Below are 13,204 nucleotides of genomic sequence, written 5' to 3' on the forward strand. Positions count from 1 at the left end.
TGAAGCTTTTCAACCAAGGACAAGAAAAAGACTTCGAACAATATTTACAAATGAGCAAGTCAATTTGCTCGAGGCAGCCTACAGTCATAGCAAGTATCCGGATACGAATGTTAAAAGAAAGATTGCCGCTCGGCTAGACCTTCCAGTAGACAGAATTCAGGTGTGGTTTCAGAATAAGCGAACTAGAGACCAGAAGCTTCGTCGTAGCAAAGGTGAAAGCAAACAGGAAGAAAATCCAGATAACAGCGAAGAGAAAAAGTAATTTCCGAAACAGAATTTGCTAGTTTAAAATTTTTGGGTTAACCTGCAAATGAATTTAATAATGTGTTTTATCGAGCTTATTGGTATCTTTAATATTTTTAACATTTTAATCTTGAAAACCTAAATAACCATGATAACTAGTAACCCATGGTAACATTGCGAAAAACGACATAAGGAGCAAAGAATTTGGAAATAGCATGGAAGGGCGGAAACATACCATATCATGCAATTTTTAGGAGCATTCAATTGATTTGTTTAAAAATTGGGCAGGCATAAGACAACGATGACTTGAAAAGTTTTAAACATTCGTGTTTTAGGACAAAATGAATACATTCTTCAAGATGTCTGGCAAAGTTGAAGACAGTGAAGCTGGGGAAATCTCAATGTGCCCTTTGTACGAAGACCAAGACAACGTGGGGCAAGAAAACCAAATCGACATTAATTATCGAACAGAGATTTTAACTGTAATCTATCTGTAGAAGCGATGATATGTGGAGGGTACTTACCTTTTGCGAACCAAATAAGGAGGGCATTTTCGGTCTCACAATAGGTAAACAAGGTACAATGGGTACAATATAGGTATGTTGACAATGTTAGGGGCGATGAATGGCACCTGTGCAAAAAACTACGATGTCTGCTAAAGTCACTTGGACCACTGGGCAAGCGAAACTGTGTATTTATATTATGCATTTGTTTCCTATATATCACTACTTCATCCCTCCCCTCAAAACATTACTGATAGTCTAGGAAAATGTCATACAAGCCATACGAAAGAAAGAACTTCCCAATTTCGTGTATGCTTTATTTATTAAAACAAACATTGCTTGAATTGGAAAAGGGGTGGCTAAATTTGCTTTTGAAACAGCCTTTAGTGTTCCAGGACTTTTGCAGGGGTTGTAATTCTCCAGTTGATATGGATCGATCAGAAAAAAATTCGATGGCAATGAACCTAGACAGGCAAGGAACAAGGCGTCGTTAGATCATAATTGTTTGCCGGAAAATCTTCTTTGTCTGATCGATTCAGCAAAGAAAGTTAGATCTTGAGTAACAGCAGTTCTGCCTAAAATTGTGCAGCTTGCCAGGAAGAAAATATATATTCTTAAAACCATGGGAAAATATGGGGAAAATGAAAATTATTAAGGCTTTTTTAAAAAAAATGGCAAACGAACTAAGAAATGGTTCTTGAAGAAATGACACAAAATCTCATGGCAGTAATAAATGGACAGCTATTAGCCTAGCTTTAACAACTAATTGTTCAAATAACAAAGTGTTGATAGTTAAGTTAAAACGTCATTAAACTTGGTATTAAACCTGGTTTTTATACATAAGACAGCTTTCCAATTAGTTCACAGTAAAGTCGTGTAAGAAAATTTCATCCACGCATGAATAATTAATGTGGGACCGAATATATATTGTTGGTTATTTTTGCTAGAAACACGAAGTAGATTTGATAAATAAAAATGTGAATATGCAAATAGGTTAAGAATGGTTTTTCAAGGAATATTGGTTTAAAGGATTCCTAGTTTGAGACAACGTGTCTTATTGCACACTCTCAGCGGTATTTTTTTGACAGTGGCTTAGGTGTGGCAATGCAAAATGAGAGGAGCGTCATACACGTCAAATTTTGTATAGCTGAAAAAGGAATTGCCACTGTTATCCTCATAACTCAAATCAGGTCAATTGCAAGACGTAAGGAAGGAAAGGATATTTATGAGAGGCAGAAGACAACTGTCGTATTTGGGATAAAATTCTGCATACTTTAATGCAGTGACTTTTAACTAAGAAAATACATCTAAGCATATAACCAACCTAGAATCCAGAGGGGTGCAGGCAGGAATGATTTTTTAGAATTGCCTAGTCACTAAAATTGCATATTTCTTGAGCAACATCTGTGAAACACATTGTATTTTTAAATTGAATTAGCCTACGAAAAACAAGATTTTTCAACGACGAAAAGTGTATATAGTTAAATTCAGTTAAATCAGACATTTAAGGTGAGAGGGGTGGGGTGGTTCTGATGTGTCTCGTGACGTCAGACCTCCCATGTGGATGTTTTTGGGCTCTTCAGCCTCGTCTGTATTTGCTTGTAAAAGAAACATCATTGGGGGTAACATTCCTAGCAGTAGGATTATAAACAATAATGGAAACCAACTTGATGGCAAAATATTATTCAAGAAAAACATGGAACTTTATGGGAATGTGGAGTATTTTAAACCAGTTTCGCGCTAAAAACTTTAACCTTGTTGAAAGTTAATTGACTTATACTCACAGTTCTACTCGCATCGTGTAAACTTATTCTACTTATCATAAATAAAACTTTTTTTACAATGCTGAAAGCTCAAGTGATCAAAGAATTTTCTCTTATTTCGTCATCGAGGTTTTAACTGGTTGAGGCATCTTTGTCAGTTTGTTTATTGTTCTCAACTGGCACATTCCCATTAACTATTCTATTTTTGGCATCAGACAGATGTGTCTCACCTTCTGCATCGATGTCATTCTCTTTTCGATTTGACGTCACTACAGATTTATTCTTCTCTTCAGCTTGATCTTTTTCTTTGTCTTCAAGCCCAGTGTTTGCATCACTACCCGCGAATAGTTTACCACGCTCAGCACCCTCATTTGGTTTTGCAAGTTCATCATCTTCGCGATGGTTAGATGCATCCAGATTCTTACCACCAACGCCATCATGGAATGCCTTCTTGTCGAATTCCATGGTATCTCTTTCTGTGTCCTCCTTATTGTTTTTTAGCATGGGTGAAGATGTTTTGGGATTTTCAGCCTCACCTTTTCCCGGTATTTCCACAACCTTGCTGAAGAATGTATCGCCCTCTTGAAAGTCACTTTTCGTTCTAACAGTTGGCGTGGGCAGTGGGGTAGTTTCGACTTTTGGTTTGGTGGATGCAGGTTTGACTTCGGTTATTTTACGAGAAGTTGAATTGTTCAGCTTTGAATCGGATAACTCGACTTTCACGTGCTTCTTTGTCTGTGTTTTACCCTGCTTATGAAACATTTTCAATTTACTCCTGCTCCCACTTTGACTAGCATGTGATTTCTTATGCTTCTTATCAGGTGATTGATCTTCTGCAACAATAAATGAACATTTAATTAACAAAATTGATAAGAAGGTCTAATGAAGATGTTAGGCAACAAAATTATAGGTCCAAGTATACGTATCATATTATGGTGTTAATGCTATGCATCTATTGTATCATAAAATGTCACATATTTTGGATCATAGCCGTATTGTAAACAAATTCATACGGAGAAAGCTTCTAGATTTACACAAATATCAACAAACGTTTATGTCTTCTAATGAAGTTAATAAAATACCTGCTTCTTTCTTTTCCATCTTTTCTTCTTGCTCAGATTTTAGCGATTTGTTTTTTTTCTTACCTTCGTCTTTTTTCTCATCTTTATCTACATTTTCACTTTGATCCTTGGCAGACGATGTAGCGTGAGAATTTTGACACTTCTGCAAATCCTTTCTCGATTTAGCACTATTGGTAAAGAACATTAATTTCCTCTAACTTGTATTTTCAAAAGTTGTCAACAAAAAAAGTCAATCTAGTATGGGTTATCTACAAATCTTACCAATAGAGTTCTAAAGTGATGACGTCATAAAAATCTATTTTTAGAATTTACGAATTGGCTCATGTCAAATGTGTTACGAATTGGCTAGGATATGGCTTCATGTGTATTGGCTATTCCCCATCAAACCTCTGTATCTTGGTCTGTGTTCATAACTTTATGAACAGTGATTCGCTAGCAAACTTCAAATCTTTCATTGGCAATATCTCAACTGATTTTGGGTAGATCTGACTATTTTTGCAGGTTTGGTAGTATTTCATTATGATCTTTTTGTTAAATGGTTAAAATTCAAAAATTCTAAAAATGGGTTTTTGGTGATGTCACACTTTCGAACTCAATGGTAGTTAAGTATATATTGATTCCAAAATTCAGAAGATATTAAATCTGGCTTGTGCTTTGTTTTTGGTTAACCATTTAATTCCACAACTGTAAAAAGGTCTTGCTGCACTTGCAAAACTGTGAGACATTAAATATTCAAAATAAAAGTGGATTAGTCACTCTAATAATTATTATTCACAGGGGATCGGTTGGCCAGTATTTTAGTTTGCATTTCTCATAAGTCATAGCAGACTAGAATGAAATAAAAAACAAGTTGAGAAAGTAATCGAAAATGATAAAAATTCTTTTTGATAAAAGACTGGTAATCACAGTAAAAAATACCACTTGGTGGGAGTGCTACTTTAATAATAAAATTACAAATATCTGTAATAAATAACTGGCAGGTCATCTATATTTATTTTCAAACAGTTTTGGTGGCAATAAAGTTCCATCAACCAAGCCATAGCTTTATGTGACTTTTGTTAAAGACTTATTGCTAACAATAGGCCTTTGCGAGCGTGGCGACGATCCAAACAATGGCAGTAAACTGTCTTCAATGGGAGTAAATTGATTTCAGACTGTCTAAAAATGCATTATGGGTTGCTTGTGTAGTGCAATGGCTCATTGTTAGCAATGACTCTTTAAGAAAAACACATACTGTAATAAATCAAAATTGGAAAATAATCAGATTAAGTTTTAAGAAATTAAAACTTACAAGTCCTCAGCCAGACTTATTTTGTCTTTCTCTAATTCTGAGTATTTATCTTGAAGTTTTTGATAATCAGAGCCAGTTGACTTCAATAAATCTGCAAAATATTTGCATACTTTTTTATGACAGAAAGTTTACACCAACAAAGAGGCATTTGCAATGAAATTATTTTCAATCAACAGCTTTAGAGTATTAATTTTTGCCACACCCCAAGTATTTACACAAGCATTTGCCTTCCCTTAGCAACTGTAGGATTGCAATAAATTGCCCAAGACCCACAAAAAGGCTTTAGAAATCACAAGCAAAAAGTATGGTAAAAATGAATCAGAGGAAATTGGAGAGACACTTTCTTTGAAAGTTTCTCACTAAGTAACCCAAGACTAAACAAGGTCATTGAGAAGGCAAACAGTTGCTCCTGTATGGTGTTTCAACTTGCCTATGTATAAATCACAGAAATACAGTACAGAGAGCTGGCCACTCTCCTCACTCTAAGTCAAAGTTTCACCATGGCAAGCACTAAAACTCCAGAACCTTGGTTCAACCAGAACCATAGACTGCAACAATGACAACTGAGTCACCGTGGCACTAAATATTTGTGACCAAATTGAAATGTCAGAAGATACTTTTGCCAATAGTTTTTATCAAATTCCAATACATTAGTTTAGATTTTAATTCAGTTAATCACAGCTTCTATGTAATGGCTGACAAAGTGTCATCTCAGCCTATGCACACAAAACGAATGATTATCTAGATTCTTATCCCACATCCAATCGTTATCTTGAAATGATTTCCTAAATTCATCATGTCAAATTTCAACAAAACCCGCTAAAACAGTTTTTAATTATATTATAGAAAGTCTCATAAAGCTTTCAAAGTACTGAAACAGTCCAATAAAAGTTAACATTTTGAACTTTTTAAAGTGATTTTTTCAAGTTTTTTCATCAAAAGCCTTCCCAATGTTATGAAGTTTTGTTCAATTAGTTGCCAAAAGAATTGATGGTTTCAAAAAAGTGAAAGAAATTTAAAGATTATTGTTTACTTGACATTACTTATCTGTCAAGCTATAATATTATAAAAACTGGTTTCCAAATGTAAATGTTATAGGGGGGGTGGGGGTGGGGGTGCACATCTACCCACTATAGAAATACAGGGTCAATAAGAAAGGTACATATTAAGTACCTCAGAAAATTATTTGTTGCCAGGATTCAATATATCATCTACAAATCTTAGCAACAGACCTGAGCAGTACACATATTTTTATTCTGGCAAGGTTTAACTTTTAAACAAGTGCATCCCAAGGTCAAAACAACAGGTGCCCTGATAGAACTGTCACAAAATATGATTACCTTTGAGATGTTTAATCTTTGCAATAAATATATCTTTATCATCAGCTGGGCCAATATTCTCCAAATTGACATCTTTTAGCAAACCCAAAAGCATTTTCTATAAAAAAACATTAAATTGATTAAATCTAAAAATTATTTACTAGATCTGAAAATCAAGCACAGTCAATATAAAAGATATATACTACACTTAGTGAGTAAAAGTATTTCACAGGCTTGACAAATGTATAAAGGTTGTGACAACTCAAAGCTTGAAATCAACTTGGCCACCAAAATTTAAATCACTTTTGTGAACCCATAAGGTATCATTAAGTACTTCAAGATCAATCACACAGAGCATCAAACCACTGGTAACACTAGAAATTTAGAATTTGAAAGAAGTTACTTTTTAAAAAGTAATAAACGCTAACTTATTATTGGCCAGTATTGAAGCTTTGAAACCTTTATTAGACATTTGTGAGATTTCTCTCAACTTTTTGAGAAAATTAAAATAAAAAAGTCTTGCAAAAAGTGTTGGGGTAGCAATTCATTGTTAACACAGTCAGCCATTCTTTATGAAGACATTTCAACACCATTGAGGCACTTGAGTGTACCGGTTTATTCCAGAAGCTTTGGTCCTTTCATTCAATGAGGAGACAAAATGTTGTTACAGCATTTTGTTTTCTAAGCAACATGGCAATGGATTGGAAAAGATTGGCTTGAGTATTTTTAATTCATTGCTTGTCATGCATTAAGGGGCCACAAGTGAAAAATTTTTAATAAGGAAAGTTTATAAAATCATAATAGAAAGCTTTAAAAAGATAAGGTTATTTAAGGGAATTTTACTATAATTAGCAAGTTTTAGAAGTTCTACTAGCGTTCAAGTGGAATTTTGTCTGCAATATTTTCCACCCTTTCAATCTGTATGAGATCATTCAGTCTTTCGGTTGAAGTAGCTGCTCTTACATAACCTGCCCCCCGCATAGTTTCTCACCGGATTTATTGAATATTTGGGAGGATAGGTTCTCCTCAGCCCTCCCTGTGGTGCTGCCTCTGTAAGAGACTATACTGTAAACGGCTTTTCCAAACTAAGCTTAGACAAAACATTTTGCTGTCTGTCAGTTACATAAGAAAATGTTAGTTTTCTGTCAGTTACATAAGGAAATTCATATATGTGACTAGCTGCTGATCCATAATCTCACTAATTGCTCTTAAGATTAAAATGAACATTCTCCTATCTTAATTTTTCAAAAAAACCCTAATAAAACAAAAAATGACATCCATATTCCAGACCTCTTGTTTATCATTTTCTTGCTTGTGCAAGGTTTATAGAGCCAAACTTGTTGTAGCATAAAGAGGCACATCAAGAACAAAAGGAAAGAGTAAAACCATATTAAAACTGAATATTTTCATTATACTGTTATGCTATAAATCCCTTTTTCATGTTTAAGAAACCAGCATCTATATTCCATATTATCTATATTTCTTCTGCTTCCAAATTAAAGGGACTGCTAACCTATTTTGGCAATATTTACCCTTTAAAAGGAGAATTGGTTTGAAGAAAAGAGAGACCGTTCACGGAAATGAGCTTTTCCCCAATCCATTCCTAAAGACTGATTTGAATCTAATAATGGACCAAAGATATGACAAAAGAAACAGCCAGTTATTTTGCTGCATATAAAAAATTGCTGCATGACACCTTTACGCCAAAGTCTTTTAGAAATAATGTCTTGTGGCCATTGTCTAGTTTGAACAAGCTGTATGTTTAGCTTTGCTTTTCTATTCACATGTATGTAAGTGGCTTTCCGGGCCCCCAAAAGCATTCATTTGTTTTTTTGCTTGTTACATAACTTTCTTTAAGCAAATCAATCAATTATTGACTAAAGAGACACTTTTAGGTAAAGGTTGATACAATGATTAAACTAGATTCCCTCTATAAAAAGGCCACAAGAACTTTGAAGTTAAATAAGAAATAGCTAATATTCAAGGAAATTTTTTTATATGAGAGCTCTAAACATCTAGGTTCATCGCCTTAAACATTTCCAAAACATCGCAATAACTATGATTCATTTGTAAATAAAACATAGGAGGTCAGTCAGTCTCAAAAAATAAAATAAAATGACTTCCAGTATGTCAAGAGTACCTCAGCACAAAGATGAACACATAACTTCATTTTTAGTCATTTTTTAATTCTTGGATCCTGGTTCACACTTGAATCCAAATCCAGAATTAAACTGGACTCTTACTTTACATGTTTGATGTATATGACAGAATAAATCTACACATTTTCACATTTTATGGAATTACCAGGCACTTTAGTACAAATAAAATAAAAAAGGCTTTGGTTGGAAAGGCATGTGATCACATGCACACGCCCTGGCGCACACCTTCTGCTTTCCAGGAGTGCAAAATATTACAAGCCTGCTTTTATTTTGAGAGCAAAATTCATAATTACTGGTTTTGTGGGTTTTTGAGACAGGTTTAAATGTTTACCCTTCCTTGGTTCTATTACTTCATGCCACTTAAAAAAGGCTTAACACCTTGTCAGGACTGTGGATAAATTAAAATTTTGACATATAATCATAGGACTAATCTACAGCAAATCCCAATAATATGAAACCAATACAAAAATAATTTTACGATATGACAACAAATGTCTGACCTCTTGGATTCTGCATAACTCTGTAAAAATTTTGTCCGTTTGACAAATCCTATATATAATGAGCTCTCGTTATCAAGAACATAATTGTAGGTCCAATCATCATAATTTTCCTCAATATGACCAATTTTTTGTAAAACAAATTTCAGTTATTTTGGTCTACTTTCTCCTGGTATATTTTCATCACCATTTCTTGGGGGAATCATTATCGCCATCATCAAAATATATACATTGGCAACATGTACTTTTATGATTCAAAAAAGATTTGTGCAAAAAGTTTATACCTTTTCAAGGCTTTATAGCATTTTAGTGAACAACACCAAACACAGAAGACTATAACAGACATTTTTGTTCCCAAATTTTAAGAGAAACATAAATTTTTGTGAACAACACTTTCACTTTGGATCACTAATTTAGCCAGATCAGCCGATTTGCAGATTTTACTAGTGGTGTGACCAGATCTAGCATAATATTATGATTTTAGCATAATACTGGCCAAAAATCATCATTTAGCATAAAATCATATTATTTAAAAAAATCATTGTTTTCATTATTCCATTGTCTATCATTACCAGATACAAACACTCTACACCAGCATCTGTGGTTTTCTTTGGGAGTAAATTGTGACTTTCCAATTTTAGGATTTTGCCAGATGTTTGGAATGGTTGGCAGACACAGTATACAAAAACTAATTTTTTGCTACTTATGTGGAGTGATAACATAAACAAAATTTGCTTTTTAGGTTACAAAAGTTTTCATCTGCTTTTATCTTAAACTATCTGTTATCTTTTATTTTGTTTCTTCATTCATCATTTGCAATTTTTAAATTGTTTTAAACAGTTTTGAATATTATGTGCATAAATTTTGTTTCCTTTGCATTTTTGTTGTTTTTTGCAACATGCGGTCAGAATTCAGCCAAACTTTGCTTCTTTGGCCAAATCAACTTATGATGGCCAAAGGATTTTGAGAAACTGCCAAAATGGAGTGTAATTTGGCCATCAAAACCATTGATCAAAATTGCCTTTTCGTTTATGAAGAATGAGTACATTGAGTTTAAGATGAGCTGTCAAAAAGGCCAAATGGCAACTCTGGCCATTTTTGATATTCTGAGCATGTGTTAGCCTCTTTCTTGAGCAGGGTTGCCTTGATTTGAAATTTAGCATAATTTTTGCAAATCTAGCACAATTTATGACAAATTTGGCATATTTCCAAAATTGAGATCTGGTCACATTGTACTACCCTCCTACACCTCCCTCTTAAGACTTCCCTATGCTCTAAATCTAGATGTTGGCGACATTTATTTTAATGAAAATGGTCCATAATTATAATATATGCATATAATTTATGGATTATTGACATCTGGCCATAAAATTATCATTCTTGATAACAGAGAGCCAGACGAATACCAGACCCTCAATAACTCTGCTAAGGATTCATTATTGAAACTGATGAAAACTGCTTATGACATGGGAAACATTTTTCTGTAGGTGTAGTGCCAATTTTTGCTGATATATCAAATAAGCTCAGTTTATACTTGTTAGAAACTTGCTCAAGTCTTTAGAAATTACCTGCTTCTTGTTAAAATGTAAGTAGTTATGCTAAGAATTCAGCAAAGTTAATTTCATCAAAATTATTGCTGTCATCATTGTCATGTTGGCAATTTCTGCGTAGATCTATTATGATTACCATAAATTTTGGCCAAAAAAATCACACGCAACCACAGGTCTGTTTGCTTGCAGGCGTGCCGTGGTTAGCACGCCTGCTTTATATTCCCCACAAAAGCCAGAATGAAATGTGGTGCTTTTTAGCAACTCTTCTTATTAGAATGGAAAAGATTAGTACAAGTACAAATCTTACTACAAAACATGTCCAATTTTTTGCTGAATCAAATTTATGCAGAGAATAGCTAATACAAAACAGCATGTCTCCAGCCTAACTATTTGGTCTGCTTTAGGTTTATAAGAATCACTTATTACATATAATAGAGTTTTACTTAAAATAATTACCAATAGTATCAACAGACACATCACAGTGTTTTCATCACAGTGTTTTCAAAATGATTTCAAATTCCATTCAATTTGAATTTGGAGCTGTATCCAAGGACATAATTATATGGAATTTCTGCTAACAAAATATATTTCAACCATGATTGGTTGCCAATCAAGGGTAGTGTTTCCTGTTTATTCATGGCTATTGTTTGTTGAGTTTCGAAATTAGAGAAGCATGTTTGTTGAAATAAGAGAAACATGAAAGATCAGTTTAGGTGACCAATAGCAATTAATACACCTCCTGTATGTTTTACAGTTGTGTATGTTAGTACTTTGCTTCACAGCTAACCTTAAACTGAGCTAATTAACTATCTTTTGTTAATTGCAAGTAGATTCTATTGGAGTTGTTTAGTGAAGCGGTTCCATTACGTAGCCAGGCAATTTATGAAGGTCTACTGGAATTTTGAATTGAAAAAGGTACATCTGATTACTTGAAATTGAAAAAGCACACGAATAATGCAAGAATAAATAAAAATCGACTTTATTACAGACCTCTCTTTGCAAAGAGGCGTCTTCGCACTTCTTTGCTTTATTTTCTGCAACATTGTAGGTACTAGTTAGTGACTCCAAATCAGAGGAGCATTTACTTCTTTGCTTTTGTTCTGCTTCTGCATTCTGTTTCTCAGTTGTCATTCGCTCTTCCATTTCAACCATTCGATTAGAAAGCAGTGTATTTTTCTTTTCCATTAAGTTTTTATGAGTTGTCATGTCCTTTAGTTTGCTATAAGTGGTGACAACTAGCCTCTTTAGTGTTCTACTTTCGGATGAAAGATTCCAGGAATAATACGACAAAATACAAATAACAACAAATGCTCCAATGATTGCTACAGTGGCTTGTCCATTCTTTCGAGACATATTTCCACCGACGTGATGAGAAAACATTATTCCTTCAAACGTGCATTCCAACCTTCAGCAGCTCTCGCTGACACATAACAATCCGCTGTTGTTTTCCATTTACCTACCGATAATCAAGTTGAATTGAATTGAATGACTGTGTCTAGGGGGCGTCAGTCGAAACATCAGGGGGGTGGCACGTGAATGACTAGCCTGTGCTCCATACCCCTAACTTGAAAGTTGAGTCTGCTTCAACTTGAGTACAGGCTAAAAATCTCAGGCTCCGATCTCTGACTGGACACTTTCCAATCTCGAAAATGGGAAATAAAAAAAGAACGGAGAGGAGGAATATTCCTCTTGCTGCTTTTGAAAGCACTTGCGGAATTTTACCGTGCGAAATTTTTACCTTTCAAAAATTTTACGACCAACAAACAATATCGAACCTTTGAGAAGTATATTTCCTTAAAATTACGATATGATGGGTTGACAAGGAATAGTCGATAATTTAAAATGAGAATGCTAGACTGCAATACAAACATAGGTAAACACGAAATAGAAATGTAGTAAGCGTGAATATATTGCTAGCTATCACTTGAAAAGCATGCCATGTGTAATTTTCCCGTAATTTTGCAGTCTTCAAATACGAATACAGCAGCGTTGTTCTCGTCATTTAGCTTACTTGATTTATCCACGTCCTCAGGATGCTCATCATCAAGCATAATTAGGGCCCCTTGTTTTCTGTGTTTGGAAATGTATCATTTGAGTATTCCTTTGCTTCATTGCTAGGACTATAGTTTTCGTTGATTAGATAAATAAGCCATTCTCCGGTTCATATCAGCTATTCCTGAAGAAACCGAGTCCGTAAATGCAAGTTGGTTGATTGGTTTGCAGTGCCTTCGGAACGAAATTCATATTGGGGGGGGGGGGGCTGCCCATTGTTTTCCTTCTCATTCAGTACACTGTTGTATAGGAAACATACTACAATTTGAGAATTATTGGGGGGCTCAAGCCCCCCTGGTTCCGATGGGCTTGGTTTGTATGACCATTTGCGAAATAAAACCAGATCTGAACAAAATAGGCTTGGATGTATGTGTCTGGAGTTAATGACGCTATCACAAAAACATGAACCAGATGACGCTGAAACAGATGACAGATGACAGTATTTTGTTTATGAGCACGTTATTGTGGGTGCTGTGTAATGAAACTTGAAGATATTGTCTTAAATTTCTTGGCGTCTTTTGTATTTTGTCCGAAACAACCGATTGGATAAATATTTGTTTGAAATCTTCTGTCCGAAATTTAACGTACAAAAATAAAATGTCCGAGATTTTTCGGGATTCATGAAGGACTAGCAGTACATATAAAACATTATTTAGCGCCTCCGTTAATTAGTCTGTCTGTAAGTCTTCAATAGTATTCTACGGAAACTGAAGATCAGAGCTAGCATAAGGATAACATGATTACA

At 34.5% G+C, this 13,204-nt stretch overlaps 1 protein-coding gene across 2 annotated transcripts; it reads right to left on the bottom strand.

Moving 5' to 3' along the window:
* Window positions 1–1,462: 1,462 nt before the first annotated feature.
* LOC135687353 (uncharacterized) lies at window positions 1,463–11,861 on the bottom strand. 2 transcript variants are annotated; one of them, XM_065203897.2, is made up of 5 exons: window positions 11,398–11,861; window positions 6,223–6,319; window positions 4,883–4,973; window positions 3,655–3,758; window positions 1,463–3,342 (listed from the first exon to the last, which is right to left on the bottom strand). In XM_065203897.2, exons 1-5 carry the CDS (start codon window positions 11,785–11,787, stop codon window positions 2,642–2,644), a joined length of 1,383 nt encoding a protein of 460 aa, XP_065059969.2. In that variant the 5' UTR covers window positions 11,788–11,861; the 3' UTR covers window positions 1,463–2,641. The 2 variants fall into 2 exon arrangements, with proteins under 2 accessions (XP_065059969.2, XP_065059968.2); XM_065203896.2 differs by having other exon boundaries at window positions 3,592–3,758; window positions 11,398–11,860.
* Between the last annotated feature and the right edge of the window lie 1,343 nt (window positions 11,862–13,204).

This window comes from Rhopilema esculentum, chromosome 20 (genome assembly GCF_057945365.1).
Source record: "Rhopilema esculentum isolate cy_ngs chromosome 20, ASM5794536v1, whole genome shotgun sequence".
NCBI classification, from domain to species: domain Eukaryota; kingdom Metazoa; phylum Cnidaria; class Scyphozoa; order Rhizostomeae; family Rhizostomatidae; genus Rhopilema; species Rhopilema esculentum.

What these genes read in the sequence shown, in the direction of transcription:
- LOC135687353 (XM_065203896.2), bottom strand. Translation starts at nt 11,787, where the DNA reads ATGTTTTCTCATCACGTCGGTGGAAATATGTCTCGAAAGAATGGACAA. An exon ending in ACGCCTCTTTGCAAAGAGAG is followed by an intron (nt 6,320 to 11,397) that starts GTCTGTAATAAA and finishes GTTTTTTTATAG; the next exon opens with AAAATGCTTTTGGGTTTGCT. An exon ending in GATGGAAAAGAAAGAAGCAG is followed by an intron (nt 3,343 to 3,591) that starts GTATTTTATTAA and finishes TTATTGTTGCAG; the next exon opens with AAGATCAATCACCTGATAAG.